This window comes from Ochotona curzoniae, unplaced genomic scaffold (assembly GCF_017591425.1).
Source record: "Ochotona curzoniae isolate NIBS_2020 unplaced genomic scaffold, NIBS_Ocur_1.0 contig_3498, whole genome shotgun sequence".
NCBI classification, from domain to species: domain Eukaryota; kingdom Metazoa; phylum Chordata; class Mammalia; order Lagomorpha; family Ochotonidae; genus Ochotona; species Ochotona curzoniae.
This window is the reverse complement of record NW_024465885.1, coordinates 46,557,418-46,575,503: the sequence shown is the minus strand read 5'-3', so window position 1 is coordinate 46,575,503 and position 18,086 is coordinate 46,557,418. Positions and strand designations below refer to the sequence as shown.

Here is an 18,086-nt window from a genome sequence, read left to right as displayed (position 1 = left end):
TTTAAAAATCTTTTTATTTATTTTTGGGGGTAGCAGAGGCTGACAGAGAGGTCATATCCACCGGTTCATTCCCCAAGGTACCGTCACAGTGGAGCCGGGGCCTCCATCTGCATCACCCACCGAGGCGGCAGGAGCCCAGCTACCTGCACGGTCACCACTGCCTCACGGGGGCCTACATCGCTGATGGCGGATCCCCGAGCTGGGTCCAGGAACCAGGTGCTCTGGTCTGGGACGTGGGCATCCTAACCACCAAGCAACCTTCCTGCTCCCAGGCAAACTGCTTTCTTTTCTTCTGATATATATATATATACACACATATATGCACATATATATGTATATGTGTGCATATACATATATGTTTTTTATGTCACTGTAATTCACTAACATTTCAGAACGAGCATTACTTTTGAAACCAGAAAATAAGCATAACGATCTTTCAGAGTTTAATCAACTAAACAAAGCCAAATCTAATCATTGCCTTCTCAAGTTGCTTTCTCACTCTGCGACCTCAGAGCATTCCGCCCGGGACATACACTCTCATGAGAATGCCAAAGGGGCAATCTGTGGTTTCCACACCGCAGACGGCCGCATGGCGCTCACCACACAAGCTCTCCAGCAGGATTCTGGCCCAGGGAAAAATGGGCACGGAGACCAAGGCACACGTTCCTGGAAGGGTCTCCTCTCATGGAAATCCAATTGCGAGTGAATGCCCCTGGCCTTGGGCGTCTCCCATGGGTGCATCCCCAGACCCGGCAGGCAGAGGTCAAGCGTCCAGGCTTTGGGGACATCCTTGGTTCTCCTCCAGGCTGGGCCGCTTTCGCTCTGGGGAGCCATCCTGGAGGTCTGTAGACAGCTCTGAAACAGGAACAAATGGGGTTGGCAAGGCAATACAGGCTGTGCAGAGGCACGAGCTGCCATTTACCACACACAGGACAGGACAAGGCACTAGCAGGGGAGGGCCTTAGCCATGGCCTCTCCATCTGGCCCGATTCTACCTCATCAGGGACAGGGGGCAATGGCTGGTGTTGCCTTACAATGTCACAGGGCAAGGGCTGGCACCCACGGATGCCGTCAACCTCCCACTGCCAAGAAGTGCCAGACCTGGCACCTGCTCTACTGCCACTGTACACCACTGCTCCGCAGCCACTACCTGGCTCCCTGGGGTAGAAATAGCTGGTGAGCCAGTGAGATGCAGACATGCCTTTGCAGAACTGACTCAAAACTAGGGGCTGTTAACTTCTAAGATTACACTAACCTAGTAAGGATGCCACTTACCGGCCTGTATTTCTTCTGTGGAAGGAGTAGAGGCTGTACTGGCTGGGACAGAGTCAGGCGGAGTGTCTGTCTTCAAGGGTATGAGGTTTATTCTCCTGGATCGGAAAAAGGAGAAGAGGAGTGGACAGCTCCTTAGTGTCAGTAGAAGTGCTCACGCAGAACACTATATGTCAAACACTTCAAAATGTCAGCCGGTCTTACAGTGCAAGCGATTAAACACAACGATGTGCTCACCATGTGTCAGTCTCGAGAGCTGTGCTTTATCAAATCGCTGACAGCCTGCTGCACACCTGCTCGGCCGCGGCCTGCGGAAGCTCATCAGATGGGGCTGGCACCATGGCTCAACCGGCTAATCCCATGACTGCAAGAGTCAGCATCCCAGTAGGGCACTGGTTCATGTCCTAGCTGCTCCACTTCCCATCCAGTTCTTGTGGCCTGGGAAAGCAATGGAGGATGGCCCAGGTCCTGGGACCCTGCACTCCTGTGGGAGATTTAAAAGAAGCTCCTGCCCCCGACTGGCTCAGCTCCAGCCACTGTGGCCATTTGGGCAGGGAACTAGTGGATAGAAGATCTTTCCATCTTTCCTTCTCTCTATAAAATCTGTCTTTCCAATAAAAACAAATAAATCTTTAAGAGAAAAAAAAGGAAAAAGGCATTCAGGAAGTGTCCACAGGTGGAAAAGCGCCAGACACGGACTGTTCACTTTGTAATTCTCACATTTTTCACTTTCAACCACTATCACTTATTTTTAAAAAGTACAATTGCAGGGCCAGCATGGTGGTGTAGCTTGCTAATCATCTGTCTGCAGCATATTGACAACCTATACCATATGGACACTGGTCCGTGTCCCGGCTATTCCACTTCCCATCCAGCTCCCTGCTAATGGCATGGGAAAGCAGCGGAGGCTGGCTGGAGGCCGGCTGGAGGCCCTGGGAACCTGCATCCCTGCGAGAGATCCTGAAGAGGCTCCTGGCTTTGGATGGCTCAGCTCCGGCCACTGTGGCCATTTGGGGAATGAACCAGCACATGGAAGATTTCTCTCTGTAACTCTTTCAAGTAAAATAATAAACAAACAAACTACAAGGAGCTTAGCAAATAGGAGAATGCAAGAAGGAAGCAAAAACAATTTACAAGTGCAACTACTTCAGAGTGACTTTCTCGACGACGGGACTGCTCTGCAGAGGCGTCGAGGCTGCGCTCCCGAGAGCTCCACCTGCAGCAGGGGCGTCTGCACACGAGAGCGATCAGCACCTCTGTCTGCTTTTGGTTTTTAAGATTTATTTATTTTGGGTGGGGCTTCTCCTTTAATATCCGCCTTTACCTCAGATACATGAAGGAAACAATATGGAAATACTAGTCTTACCCACTTTCCTGCAGCCCTTGAACCTTTTTACCCTAATTAACTACGTAAAGATTGTCAAAAATATAATAAAAAATGAAAAAAATTGTATTCAATAAAAAAAAGATTTCTTTATTTTTATTGGAAGGCAGATTTACAGAGAGGACACAGAAAGATCTTCCATCCACTGGTTCACTCCCCAAGTGGCCGCAAAGGCCACAGCTGAGCTGAGCTGAAGCCAGGAGCCAGGAGTGCCTTCCGGGTCTCCCACACAGGTCCCAAGGCACGGGGCCGTCCTCGACTGCTCTCCCAGGCCACAAGCAGAAAGCTGGACGGGAAAGGGAGTAGTGGGACACAAGCAGAAAGCTGGACGGGAAAGGGAGTAGTGGGACACAAGCAGGGAGCTGGACGGGAAAGGGAGTAGTGGGACACAAGCAGGGAGCTGGACGGGAAAGGGAGTAGTGGGACACAAGCAGGGAGCTGGACGGGAAAGGGAGTAGTGGGACACAAGCAGAAAGCTGGACGGGAAAGGGAGTAGTGGGACACAAACCGGCGCCCATATGAAATGCTGCGCGTGCAAGGTGAGGATTTAGCCACTAGGCTACTGCGCCAGCCCCTAATTTAATTTACCACTCTCATGCCTGCTCCCACCTGTGAGCCCTGGAAGTGTTGGCCAGGTAGGAGGAGGACTTGTGGAGAGGGCAGCTCACGGCGGACTGTGCTAAGGAGCTAAGCCTGCTGCAGAGGCAGCGGCCCACGCATGGGCAGCCTCGCCTGGACACTGGGTACCATCCGAGCAGGACATGCCTTGTCCCAGGAGCAGTTGGAGAGAAAGATCATCAACTCAAGATGCTCCTTAGAAGCACAATGGAATGGATTAAAGAGATGAAATCCTGGCATTTGGGGCCACATGAATGAGCATTATGTTAAAGTAGGTCAGGCAGGAAAAGACAAGTACCACATGATCTGTGGAAACTAAACAGCTAATCCTGCAGGGACCTTTGTGGCATAGCACATTAAGTTGCCACCCAGACCAGCATCCCATATGGATGCCACTTTGCAAACCAGCCGCTTCACTTCTGATCTAGCTCCCTGCTAATGACCTGGCCAAAGTAGCAAAAAATGGCCCCACCCATGCATGAAATCTGAATGAAGCTGCTGGCTCCTGGATATGGAATGGCCCAACCTTGGCTGTGGCAGTCATCCGGGGAGTGAACCAGCAGATGGAAGATTCTATGTGTCAGTCCCTCTCCTTAACTTTCAGGTAAATCAATCTTTAAGAAAAGAAGAAGTTAAGAGTAGAATGTAATGGAGAAATTGATCAACAAGCGTGCTATTACAGTTAAGACAGGAACCCAGCTGTGGAGCCCTAAGCTAAGACGCCACCTGCAACACTAACATCCCATATTAGATCACCAGCTTGAGCCTGAGCTGCTCTGCTTCCAATCTGGCTTCCTGTCAATGTGCCTGGAAAAGCAGCAGCAGACGGCCCAGGTACACGAGCCTCTGTCAACCACACGGGAAACCCGGACGGAGCTCTAGGCTGCTGGCTTCAGCCCGGCCCACCCCAGCTGTGTGGCCATCTGGAAAGCGAGCCAGCTCATGGAAGATATCTCTCTTTCTCCTTCCCTTTCAAACAAATGAATCTTTTTGAAAAACAGACCTGGACAGGAAAACAAAGTTCTGGTTTCTATTGCAAAGCAGGGTAACTACAGTTAACAACACAGGGTTTCAAATCGTCTAGGAGGAAAGATTTTGAATGTCTTCACCAAAAAAGAACACACATTTAAAGTAATGGATGTATTAATTAACCAATTTGGTGTAATACGTGTATATATATAGTCACAGTGCACTCCATAAAAATGCCTAATTCTTACATACCATTCAGAAGTAAAATAAATTTTTAAAAAGTGTTCCTGGGCCCAGTGTGGTAGCATAGTGGCTAAAGTCCTCATCTTCCACGTGCTGGGATCCCATATGGGTGCCAGTTTCTGTACTAACTGCCACTTCCCATCCAGCTCCCTGCCTGCGGCCTGGAAAAGCAGTAGAGGACGGTCCAAAGCCTTGGCACCCTGCACCTCTGTGCGAGACTCAGAAGCTCCTGCCTCCCAACTTCGGATTGGCTCAGCTCTGGCCATTGCGGTCACTTGGGAAGTGTACCAGTGGATGAAGGATCTTTGTCTCTCTTTGTCTCTGGTAAATCTGCCTTTCCAATAAAAATAAATAAATCTTAAAAAAGAAAGAAAGAAAAAGACCAGGAATGGAGAGGGATGTTCAACCCACCCGGGCCTTTCAGGAGGACTGGACATATGGGGGGCAGGTGTGCAGGGCTTCCCTAGGGAAGGTGGGGACGAGGATTGCGTGCTCTGACAACACACAGGCAGCCCCGGGCCGGGGACTAAGGCACGTGGCACTCAGGAGAGTGAGGAGCCGTAGCCTAGGACACAGGAGGCACGCAAACCACAGTCCCTGTGCCACCTGCCACTGCACCAGGCGGGCAGAGGCCAAAGGGGGGCCTCGGAGCCAGCAGGCTCTCATCAGCCCTGAGGTGGGCGTCCCTGGAGGCTGCCAGCTGCAAGGCTGTGCTGCTGGTTATTCCACCTGCAGCAGCCTGGGTGTTCGGTGTGTGCCTCAGTTTTTATTGCACAATCCCAGCTCCTTGTCTGGTGGAAGCTTACCGGGGTGTCGGCTTGCTCCAGGTTTGCAACGTGTTCAGTGTGACCCTCCGGGACGGGGGCGCTCTCGGGTTCTGACTGCTGTGCTGTGGGGTCTTCTCCTCCGGGGGTCCTGGCAAGGCGTTCCGGATGCCAGCAGGCACTGAGGGTGTGTCCTTGAGGGCAGGAGACTGCCTGGCCTGGGGCGGGGTTGTACAGGGACTGCTTGAGTCCTGGGTCCTGCTGGTGGGGGTCCCCTCGACAGATCTGTGCCCGGGCGAAGACCCCTGGTGGTTCTGACTCTTGGTTTTCTTTGCCGTATCAGAAGTATGCGTGCTTAAAACTGGCTTCTTTTTCAAAGGTATTCCCAGTTCATCCTTCTCAAAGGTCACAAAGGAGCAATAACCATCCGTGGACGAGACAGCCAGGAAGGCGCCATCACTGGACCTGTGTTCCCAAAGAGGGGCAAGTCAGCACTCCTGCAAAGCCTGGGGTCCCCTCAACACTCATCAGTGCCAGAAATGCAGTGCAGCCCGAGCACCAGCCTGGGCTCAGGCAGAGATCAGGAGCCAGCTGTGCCCACACAGGGTTTGTGAAGGCTCCTGCCTCATTCAGTTTCCTCTCCCAGTGCCAGCTCCATTTTCTAAGTTGCCACAACATGCACTGTTATCAGTTCTCATCTCAGTAATGATGGGATGACCTTTTTTCTCCCAAGACAAAAAGAAAATTAAAAGTGGAAAAAAAAAAGAGGGCCTAGCACAATTGTCTAGTGGCTAAATCCTCGTCTTGCATACACTGGAATCCCATATGGGTACCGATTCGTATTCCAGCTGCTCCACTTCCCTTCCAGCTCCCTGCTTGTGGCCTGGGAAAGCAGTAGAGGGCGGTCCAAAGCCATGGCAGACCCAGAAAAAGCTCCTGGATCTTGGCTTCTGATTGGCTTAGCTCTAGCTGTTGTAGCCACTGGGGGAGTGAACCAGCAGATGGAAGATCTTTTTCTCTGTCTCTCCTCTCCGTATAACTGCCTTTCCAATAAAAATAAATAATTTTTTAAAAGAAGAAGAGCTCTAAGGTCTAAGAAATAGTTGGTGACGGTCCAGGCCTCAGCCAGAGCACGGGCTGGAAGACGCACCGGAACCTTCTGTAAGAGCAGGGTGCTTGACCTCAGGAGCAGGGAGCACTGCCAAGGACTTTTCCCAAGCCTGATGAGTCCCCAGGGACCAAGGAATTCCAGGGCCTTCACTCAGTTTTATCAGAGTTCAAGTAAATCCATAGGACAAAAAGAAGGGAGGGCCAACACGGTGGGGCACCGCAAGTTAAACCAAGCCTTGTGATGCTGGCATCATCTATGGGCACCAGCTCAGGTCCTGGCTGCTCTGCTTCCCATCCAGCTCCCTGCTACGGTACCTAGGAAGGCAGCACGGGGTGGCACAAGCACTTGAGTCTCTGTCACCCGCATGGCGGACCCAGAGAAGAGCTCCAGGCTCCTGATTTGGGCCTGGCTCAGCCCTGGTTGTTGGAGCCGTCTGGTGAGTGAACCAGCAAGTAGTGGATGCTTTTCTTTTTCTGTCTCTTCCTCCCACCCTTGCCTTTCAAATATATAGAATAAGCTTTTAGAAAAAAACAAACAAATGAGCCACTGCTATAGCAAAAGAGAAATGGCTTCCATCCAAATGTTAATTCCTTTAAGAAAATAAGAGTGGGATCAAAAAAGCCAGGTGGGTGATGCAGCACCCCGTAACCCAGCATCCCCATCTCCCTCCTGCCTCCTTCGCCCGGCTATCAGCCACTCACCAGGAAATGTCACTCAGGGTGTGGTAGTGAATGTTTGCCACATAGCCGAAGGGGAAGGGCTGCTGTGTGTCATACAGGAGCACAGAGTCCTCGGCGGCCACCGCAAACACCAGGCGGTAGGGCAGGTCCAGCAGCTCCATGCCTGGCTCATGGGACGACTGGTCTGCCAGGGTAGAACAAAGTCAAACGACAAAGTCCCAAAGGGAATGCGTAACAAGCAAAGACCCCTCTCCCAGGAGGACACAGACAGCATCCTACTCACTCTGCTTAATGCAGGCCTGGCAGAGAAATGCACCTTTGCACGTTATTTTACTTACAAATAGATAAACAGGAGAGAATCAGGCATGGGCCAGGAGATCAAAACTAAGAGTCACAGGCACTGGAGTTCCCAAAAGAGCTCGGCAACAAGAGCCGCAGACGAGGCAAGCCCATCCGGGGCCGTGTGCTGCCATGCAGACAGCACAGGTGCCCAGGACCAACTGATGCGCTCCATGCTCGGCCGAGCTGATTGCATGCATTCACAGAAAGCCAACAACGGCTTCTGCTCTTGGCCGTGGAGGAACAAGGCCTGCACTTATGGTCCCACTTGAGCAGAGCTAAGATACCAGGCAAGATCTAGCACCTGACAGCGTTCGGGGAGCCCACTGTCAGGGACAGAGGACAGCAATCCCTTGAGGAGGAAAGCAAATGAGCTGAGTCCCACACCTGCCTAAACCTAGAAAGGTCCAACCATAATTTACCAATATAGAATCGCAAAGTTAAAAACTTTCTTCAAATGCCTCAATTTGTTGCCGGGCAAGTTTTCCAGGCCTCGTGACAGCAGAGCAAACTCACGGGAGTCAAGCAGGCTAGCTCAGCTGGAGTTCCCAGGGCTGAAGCCCAGGGACGGCACAGGAGCCGCAGACAGCAAGCTCCAGGCATCCCCAGGCCCCTGATGAGCTGCCCACAGAGGACTGACCAAGGCAGGCAGGAGCGGCCGGAGCAACTGCTAGCAGAGCAAACACTCGGAGGCCAGCCAAGGCACGAGAGTGTATGGGAAATCTGCTTGTGGGGCACCCTTCAGGGTAGTTGGGGGTTGGCCGCAGGCGTGGGGACACTAGGCGCCAGGCCGAACACTGCCATGAACCCGCCTACCATAGCTGCAAAGTGAAACACAAAAGAATCCAAATGTCTCCAAGGGACTGGACAGCACCTTAGAACAAATTTCAGGAGTATGTGTCAGAATACAAATAGACTCAATGTCCACCAAGATGAGGCTCATAATATCTGGCACCCACAGTCACCACGCATGCAAACAACCAGGGAAAGTGATCGGAAATGAGCAAGGAGAAAACGACCATGTGTATGCGAGAGGCACAACAGTAAGTCAAGAAGCCAGAGGAAGAAGAACAGCTTCAGTGGAAACCCAACTCAACCTCTAGAGACTAAAATGACGCTGCCCCCAGTGCAAAACACACAGAAGGGGACCAAGGTGAAGGACACAGAAGGCGAGTGAACATGAACAAAGGCCCCAGTAGTCACGGACAGCTCCCCACAGCTCCTACAGGTGCGCTTGGCTCCTCAAACAAGAGAGGATGACAGAAAACATTCCAAATCTGATGTCAAGTATAAACTCAAACTTGTTCAAGGAACTCCAAGAACAAGAAACATGAAAAAAATTACAGAGGTAAATCACAATTAGACTGTTTAAAACCAGTGATAAAGAGAAAAATCTGGGCCAGCATGGTGGCTTGGCATGCCAATCTTCAGCTGTTGAGCACCAGCATCCCATATGGATGCCGGTTTTAGTTCCAGCTGTTCCATTTCCGCCCAGCTCCCGGCTTGTGGCCTGGGAAAGCAGTGGAGGATGGCCCAGACCCTTGGCCCCTGCACCACAGAGGATATGGGGAAAAAGCTCCTAGCTCCCAGCTTTGGATCAACGCAGCTCTGGTCATTGTGGCCATCTGCAGAGTGAACAAGCAAGTAAAAGATTTCTCTCTCTCTCCATAAAATCTGCTTTCAATAAATAAATAATTATTTTAAAAATAAAAGAGAAATCTAGAAATCAGCCAGAGGGGGAAGCAACTATAAAAAAAGATCTAATTCACACACAATTTTACTGACACGACTTACATTCAAACATTCAATCTGTTACTGTACAAAAAACCAAAACCAGCCCCATCTTCCTTCACAGTTCCTTAAGCACAACGGACAGACCAGCCGTGTGTGTGGGCAGCACCGGTCCCTGCTGTAGGTGTTGAGGGCAAGTAAACATGCAAAGCACATGCTTAGCTCCCCCAAGCCCACCACCCTGGGGTTCTGAGGGTACCTGTGTCCACCGGCCTCAGCTCAAAGTAGACGGGACAGCAGCGAACGGCGAGCGTGGCTTTTCCGGGGCAGGGAAGATGTGCGATGGGCCTAGATGATGAATCACAGTTTTAGGGGAAGTTCTGCTATTCAACAACAGCAAAAAGGGGGGTCAACGTGCAAACACTTCCTCAATGTCATACCTTTTAAGATTCTTCCTGGAGAAAACATAAGTTGTATTCATTACATTTTCACCAGATTCCACACACCCAGCTGGGGAGCAAAGAAAATGGAGGGGGAGAAAGGAAAACGATATTTTATTAAGCCATTTATGAACAAAAGCTCACGACAAGGACATTCAATTCTGGCCATAAAATATTTTCCCCTGAAGCTGGAGCCAGGGGATGTTTTGTGGCTGAGCACACACAGGTATCCCAGCAGCGTCTCGCTGCACCCAGGCCCACTGTCCACTCCAGCTGAAAGTTCAGCTGCCCTGGAAACCAGGTCAAGTCCATGGCAGAACAGGTTGTCCCAGGTGATTCCAGAGGTGGAGTCCTGTGACTAGACCCAACTGCCCAGGCTCGCCCCAGGATCCACATCCGTCCTCTCTGACTCTGACCTTGGCTGCCATCTAAAGCGGAGAGGCTCGGTCTTTCCCAAGAGGCTGATGGAAGACCCGGGCTTTGCTGTCATCTCCACCCAGCCGCCCCCTGGACCTGACTGTGCCCTGGAACTGCCCACATGCTCTTCTGCATGTACCCAGGATGTAATCCAAACCAGCTCAGAGCCTGCGGAAGCCACCACGGTGCTCCCAGGAACTCCTCCCCATTTCATTTCACACTTGTTGGTTCATACACACGATTTCACCTGTGACCACTTCCCATCTACCGGAGGGCGGCAGACAGTGCCAGCAGTGGTCTGGTTTAGCGTTTCTGCAGAGCTACATTCTCCCACGCTTCCACCCCAGGGTAATCAGGCGAGCTCTCTACTTCTTCTGTACTCACACAACCACTTGGGCTCAGAATGTTGCTTTACAAAAGGGGTACTATTTACCCCTTCCTTACTGTGCTGCTCTCAGTCAGCTGCTTGGAAGAGCTGTCTACACAGCACTAACGTTATGCTTACGCTCTGCCTGTAGCTCCTACTACTGATACGAAAACACCATTGTCTGCTCATCCATGCTTATGTGAATGCTTTTGATTTTCTGCTGTAAATAACAGCCACAGCAAATGCCCTTGACATACACCCTTTACACTTTGCTTTAGTTTTCTAAGGAACTGGGTTTTAGACACAGGACAGACAGCTGGGATGGCACATGCATTTCGCTGCCATCATTCTCGATGCCCCCAGCAGTGCCCACCCTGCAGGACCACTGGCGGAGGTCTCTTGTCTTCCAGTCTGCCTGCTATGCCAGCTGACTGTGTGTCTCCTGTCACTGAGTTTCAGAATCACGTGCTGTAACTGTAATGCGCAGACTGGCTCTGCCCCCAATGCTTTTTGCATCCTTCACCCATTTCTTGCTGTGGGTGGTGGTTCTCTTCCTTTGTGTCTGTACATCATGCCCATTTGGAAGGCATCGCCGTAGGTCATACAGCAGCTAGTCCTCTCTCCCCATAGCACAAGCACCAACTTCCATTTCCGTCATTCTACCAACACGGCCTCCCACATCTTTTATCATCCAAAACTTTCACATTCAAATACATGAGGGTGCTGCAAAAAGTTGATGAGACAATGGAAATAAGAGGTTTCAAAGTTTAAAAGATGCAAAAAAGAAAAAATCGAAATCCAGATATATGAGAGCTCTTCAAAAAGTTCACAGAAAATGTGTTATGCAAAAAACATGCAGGGGGCCGGGCGCGATAGTGCAGTGGTTAAAGTTCTCACCTTGAGGGGCCCAGCGCAGTGGCGCAAGTGGTTAAGGTCCTCGCCTTGCATGCCCGGGATCCCATATGGGCGCCGTTTCTATCCCGGCAACCCCACTTCCCTTCCAGCTCCCTGCCTGTGGCCTGGGAAAGCAGTCGAGGACGGCCCAAAGTTTTGGGACCCTGCACCAGTGTGGGAGACCCGGAAGAGGCTCCTGGCTTCGGATCGGCATAGCATCGGCCGTTGGGCTCACTTAGGGAGTGAATCATCGGACAGATCTTCCTCTCTGTCTCTCCTCTCTGTATATCTGCCTTTCCAATAAAAAAATAATAAAAATAAATCTTTTTAAAAAAAAAAGTTCTCACCTTGAATGTGCCCAGATCCCAAAGGGATGCCAGTTCTAATCCCGGCAACCCCACTTCCCAGCTAGATCTCTGCTTGTGGCCTGGAAAAGCAGTCGAGGAAGGCCCAAAGCCTTGGGACCCTGCACCCGCATGGAGACCTGGAAGAAGCTCCTGGCTCCTGGCTTCAGATTGGCTCAGCTCCAGCCGTTGCAGCCACTTGGGCAGTGAACCATCTGTCTCTCCTCCTCTCTGTATATATCTGCCTTTCCAATGAAAATAAATAAATCAAAAAACAAACAAACATACATACATGCCGAGATTTCAGATGTCCACACCAAAGCAAGCATGTCCTCTGAGTCACTCCCCTTGTCAACCAAGAGCTCTATCATTTTAAAATTTTATTTTTAGTTGAAAGGCAGACATAACTCCAATCTGCTGGCTCGCTCCTGGGCTCACCGGGCTGCCTCCCTGCCGGGCCAAGCCCTGGGCTCACCGGGCTACCTCCCTGCCGGGCCAAGCCCTGGGCTCACCGGGTTGCCTCGCTGCTGGGCTCACCGGGCTACCTCCCTGCCGGGCCAAGCCCTGGGCTCACCGGGCTGCCTCAATGCTGGGCCAAGCCCTGTGCTGGGAACTTAATCCAGGTCTCCCTTGTGGGTGGCAGGGATTCAACAACGTGACCGTCACAGCCCAGGGTGTGCAACAGCAACTAGCAGAAAGCCGGAGTCTGGAGCTGAGCCGAGCGCAAACCTGGCACTTCAACATGGCAAGTGGCATGTCAGCCCGCATCTTTACCACCAAGCCAAATGCTGACTCCCTATCACTGCTTTCTTTTCCTCTCTCTCTTTGTTAATATTTATTTATTTGAAAGGCAGAGTTACAGCGTGAGAGAGGGGGATAAAAAAGTGAGAGAGGGTCAGAGAGAGAAAGATCTTCTGTCTGCTGCTTCAAGCCCCAGCTGGTTGCATTGGCAGGTGTGGGGCAGTCTGAAGCCAGGAGCCAGGAGCCTCAACCAGGTCTTCCACGTGGCTGCAAGGGCCCATGCACTTGGACCATCTCTGTCTTCCTCAGGTGCATCAGCAGAGAGCTGGGTTGGAAATAGTGCAGTTGGGATTCCAGCGTTGCAGGTGGTGATTCAAGCCACTATATCACAACACCAATATCTTCATAAAGGAGCTTAATATTTTTTTCAGAGCTCCTGAGTTTCCATTCTTAGGTTCTCCTCATTTCTAGAATGTCCCAGATTTTTTAGTTTTCTATTGTTACCTTTCATATTTAAGTACTGAATTCACTTGGGATCTATTTCTATATAGGAGTAGGAGTCCAAATGTAACTTCCCCCATACAGTTGACGTGGCCCTGTTCACTCAATAGTGCATCCTTCTTCCCTGCCAATCCAGCTCCCTGCTAATGCACCTGAAAGACAGCCCAAGCCCTTCAGACACCTTCATCCCCTGGGAGGCCAGCATGGAGCTCCAGGCTCCTGGCTTCCACCTGGTCCAGCCCCAGCTGTTGCTGTCATTTGAAGAGTGAACAGACAGAAAGCTCTCTCTCTGCCACAACCTCTGATTCTTTCAAACAAATGAGTACATTTTAAAACAAGCAGAAACCTTGCTTTACAACCTTCAGCAAGATCTCCGTCTTCCTGAAGGAGGCCCTGGTCCCGCCTGCCTAGATCCAGTCTTTTCTGCTCTGTGGCTCTTGCACCACTGTGACTAACAAGCTTCTCTTTTTCCATTTCTCAGGACTTACTGCTACTATAAAAGAAAAAAAATTGATTTCTATATGTTTCACAATATGTACTCACACTATCAGATGCTCTTTTCAATTTTGATAACATTTTTAAATATTAGGACTCTCCAGATTTACAACCCCAATGCAGGAAGAACGTTCTTTTCCTTTTCCATTCTTGGTGATTTCACTTTCCCTCATCCCTCAATCCCACAAGCAACAATAATGGTGACTGCTGACAATCTATCTTGTTCCTGCAAGTTACTGGAGTTAGTAAATAACTTCTAATAACACGCTGTTGCAAAATTACTAGCTTAAGCCACTAGTTACTTCTCAGTGCTGAGACTCCCTAAGCCTAAGTGTCATGTTCCATGGGTTCCCCAATGCTATGTTTTACTGAGAGGCGGAGAGACATTCACACACAAAGCTCTAGCCACCGATTTATGCTGCAGATGCCCAGGACTGGGCACGGCCAGCGCCAGGAACATAAGCCAGGTCTCCCACGTGAGCAGTGGCAGGAACCCAACCACTTGAGCTATCAACGCTTCTTCCTAGGCACACACGAGCGGGACGTGGGAATCACGAGCTGGGGGCAGGACTGGAACGTGGGCACTCCAACATGGGACCCCCACATGTCCTTACATGAATGGAGGATTCGCATCCCAGCCTGGATGGAACGCTCAGTGCAAACCTGAGCTGGGTCTTCCTGTTTGACCCAAGCCTGTGCTATGTCATCCCCTTTCTGCTCAGGGTGATCCTACAGCCCTGGAGATGAGTGGACACTCTTCTCCAAGTACACTCAGGGCTAACACAGCAGGGCCTCATCATGCTTGGCTCACCCTCAGTGAACCTGTCCCGTCCTTGCTGATTCTGCTAACATGTGGGATTCCAGCAGGCTAATCAGCTTCATGTCACAACATGCTGCTCACTCCTGAGAATTGAACACAAAGGCACCTGAGCTGAGAACCAGGCCTCTACATACACGCAGTGAAGAAGCATTCACGAGAACGGTTAGAAACACTGAACTCATGGGCCCGGCGGCGTGGCCTAGCGGCTAAAGACCTCGCCTTGAATGTGCCGGGATCCCATATGGGTGCCTGTTCTAATCCCGGCAGCCCCACTTCCCATCCAGCTCACTGCTTGTGGCCTGGGAAAGCAGTCGAGGATGGCCCAAGGCTTTGGGACCCTGCACCCACACAGGAGACCCAGAAGAGGTTTCTGGTTCCCAGCTTTGGATCGGCACAGTACCGGCCATTGTGGTCATTTGGAGAGTGAATCATCGGACGGAAGAACTTTCTCTCTGTCTCTCCTCCTCTCTGTATATCTGACTTTATAATAAAAATAAATTAATTAAAAAAAAAAGAAACACTGAACTTCTGAAAATTAACAATATCAAAGGGAAAATGTGTATCACTCTTGTCCCACGACTAAAAATGTATCTGCACATTAGATCATCGTGAAATTTGTTTAACATCCACAAACCAGGTCACCCACCCAAGGCCACTCAAACCATAGTCTCTCCGTGTGGATACAGGAAGCCATACATAGCTAAGGCTCCCTAAAGGTCTCCAGTATATGTGTGGACCAGTCATGGACTACGCACGCCCTGGCCAGGACTCACTGAGCTACAAAGCACATCAGGAAACACTTCTCTGCTCGCCCTTCACGACCTTAAATCAGATGCCACTGGGCATGGTGCACTGGCTCAGCAGGCTAATCCTCCACTCTGTGGCAATGGCATCCCAAATGGGTGCCAGGTCAAGTCCTGGCTACCCCACTTCCTGCTTAGGGCCTGGGAAAGCAATGAAGGATGGCCTAAGTGCTTGGGGCCCTGCACTCACATGGGAAACCCAGAGGAAGCTCCTAACTCCTGACTTCAGATCAGCCCCTCTCTTCTCTCTAAATCTGCCTTTCCAATAAAAATAAATAAGTCTTAAAAAGATGAATGAAAATAAAATCAGATGCCATCAACACACCTGGGGTGAGGAGCAAGGATCCGTCGGGAGTAAAACTGAGTCTACGAAAGAAGGACTTCATGCTGTCATCATGGAACATCCGGTAACTGCGGGCCTGTGACATACAGAGGCTAAACATTAGTCCACATCTCCACAGCAAAGGCCTACCAATGCCTGCTTGTTTCATCACATACAGTGATTTATCGTTATTGAAAGTGAGCGTTACTGCGCTCACCTGGGGAGTGAATCATCGGACGGAAGATCTTCCTCTCTGTATATCTGACTTTGTAATAAAAAAAAAATAAATCTTTAAAAAAATAATAATAATATACACAACAGACAAAGAACAAACCAGATAAATGAGCAAGACTGCAGGATGTAACAGCAACGATGCCCAGGGAACTGATCAGCCATTTTGATAAACACAGTAGCGTGTGTGTGCGTGTATGTGCGTGTATGTGTGTGTGCATGTGTGTGTGCGTGTGTGTGTGTGTGCGTGTGTCTGTGTGTGTGTCTGTGTGTGTGTGTGTATGTGTGTGTGTGTGTGTGTGTGTGTGTTTTGTCTGGGAAATGAGACTGGATGACAACAGGAAGACGATCTGTGTGTATACATTTAGAATTCCCAATTGGGCAAACACTTTACAAAAGGAAACAGATTATTAAACAGATGAACGTATCACTTTTCAAACCACATCTCTTGAACACCGTGTAGCACAGCTCCTGTTCACAGACATTTTATAAAATACTAACACTTAATTCTCAAGAACCCAAGGCAGCAAGTGTCGGTGTCCTTCCCTCACGTGTGCCCTCTCAGCACGTCAACTCTGGGCCGCCTTGAGAGCCGGCACCTAAGACTAAGTTGGCCTCAAGCCCTCAGCTGCTCCCGTCTCCTACGTGCCATTCTTCGTAGTCCAGGTTCCTCTGTTCATCTGCCAGTGCTTTCAAAGACCAAAACCCTTCCCATTCCTGAACCCCAGCCCCTCGCCAGGCTCTCCGCTGACTGCTACGAGTTCTCGGCTGACCTGCTGACAGCGTGCTGCCTGCTGCTGGGCACCTGGCACTCCATCCACCAGCTTTTCGGATCTTCTGGAATCGGTGGTGAACAGCCCAGAGACCTGAGTCACCGAGGTTCCTCCCACTTGAAGCCAGATGGAGCACACAGCTGGGGACAGGACCCAGGCACCAGCATTTGTAATGCTTCCCAGGTGATGTATCCACGCCCATCCATCACGGGCCTTCCCCAGCCCCAAGATGTCTCCATTTCCACAAAGCCCACCAGCCAGAGTGACTGAGCCTTGACTGTCCAAAAGAAAGCCTGCTTATAGTTCAGTTACTGACCATCAGTCAGCAGTCCACGTAGATTTCTGGCTCGACACACCAAATTCGCCCATGAATAGAGACTTTAAAGCAGACAGAAAGTGCGACCAATGGAGAACTCCACAGAAGGAGTAGGCAAGGACAGCAGTGTTTTTTAAAAAGGCACTCGTCAAGTCAAGTTTGGGCTGGAACCGTGGCGGTCAGCAAGCAGCTGTTACAGATGGATGTGTATGCATGACTAGGCATTGAAGAGAAGGCTACCGACAAAGAGGTGAAGAAGGCCTACCGGAGAAGGCTTTCTCCTGTCACCCAGACAGAAATCCTGACAATTCTGAAGCAGCCCAACTCTTCTACCAGTTCTCCCGGCCTGGAAAGTACTGACTGATGGTGCAGCCCGGATCGTATATGACAAGATCCCGACAGCCAGGAAGCAGGCAGCCGAGGGGACCCAGAAGCTTGATGAGAAAAGGAAGAAAATGAAGCTTGACCTAGAGGCGCGGGAGCAGCAGGTACAGGAAAAGGAGGCCAAGAGCTGCAGCGCCAGGATGCTCAAGCAAGAGACTGAACACCTTGGGGAGGAAGGCTCCCACTGCTACAGGAGCAGCAGAGGCCGATCCGGGAGCAGAGGCCGATCCAGGAGCAGAGGCCTATCCGGGAGCAGGAGTAGAGGCTCAGAAGAGAGCCCGAAGATGCTGAAGCCCAAGCAATCCCCAAATTAATGCTGAAATGGGAGTGCAAGAAGGACGAGGGGTCCCATGGCGGCTACTCCAGACGTCCTCCTGCAGCTTATCCAAAAGTGTAGTGACCTCTCCACCTGGTGCTTTCCAGTAAAAGGCCAGGCACGACAGTGGTAGAGTTTGTGACTGCCAACACCGCAGAGCTGGCTGTGCAGAATGAAGTGGGCCTGGTTGATAACCCACTGAAGATCTCCTGGCTGGAGGGACAGCCCAGGGCGCTGCGGGCCCCGGCCATCCAGGACTGCCAAAGGACTAGATGCTTTCGGAGAGGGACTACGAGAGCCTGGCCAGTACATACATGCGGCAGGCAGCAGAGCGGCAGCAGCTGAATGGCAGACGCAGCAGGAGGACACAGAAGGTCTGCCCGTCTAACCTCCGCCCAGGAGCCGCAACACACTGCCCTTTCCAGGGGCCCCTACAATAAACTTGTTAATAATAATAATAATAATAAAATGAACTTGTTGACTTACAACAGGAAAGACACATTCCTTGGGAGTACAATTTTAGCTTATTTTTTTGACCTGTTGCTGCCATTAACATAAAGCTTCAGACACCAAAGCCTTTGGGGGCACCCAAACTAATATCCAGATGACAGCATGCTGCTCACAGACCCGCTGGGAAATGCATAAACCAAGGTGGCTCCAGACAGAACAGACCTACCCAAAGGCACCAGGCTCATGACGAAGCCTGCCTGTCACCACACCTCGATCCTTGCCAAGCCCCTGCCACCAGGCACTTGGCTACAGTGAACAGGACGAACAGGACCACGTGATAAAGCGCTGCTCATCAGTGCAC

The 18,086-nt window shown here is 50.8% G+C and overlaps 1 protein-coding gene and 1 pseudogene across 1 annotated transcript in view; one reads left to right on the top strand and one right to left on the bottom strand.

Annotated features, from left to right (window-relative positions):
- Window positions 1–386: 386 nt before the first annotated feature.
- CHAF1B (chromatin assembly factor 1 subunit B) overlaps window positions 387–18,086 on the bottom strand; it is a 31,880-nt gene continuing 14,180 nt past the window's right edge. The window contains exons 7-13 of the mRNA XM_040980800.1: window positions 15,259–15,352; window positions 9,552–9,621; window positions 9,371–9,459; window positions 7,063–7,225; window positions 5,293–5,715; window positions 1,276–1,370; window positions 387–855 (exon numbers count right to left, since the gene is read on the bottom strand). Coding sequence (XP_040836734.1) covers window positions 764–855; window positions 1,276–1,370; window positions 5,293–5,715; window positions 7,063–7,225; window positions 9,371–9,459; window positions 9,552–9,621; window positions 15,259–15,352 — 1,026 coding nt within the window. The 3' untranslated portion in view covers window positions 387–763. The remainder of the gene's footprint in view (window positions 856–1,275; window positions 1,371–5,292; window positions 5,716–7,062; window positions 7,226–9,370; window positions 9,460–9,551; window positions 9,622–15,258; window positions 15,353–18,086) is intronic.
- LOC121156922 lies at window positions 15,628–17,715 on the top strand (annotated as a pseudogene).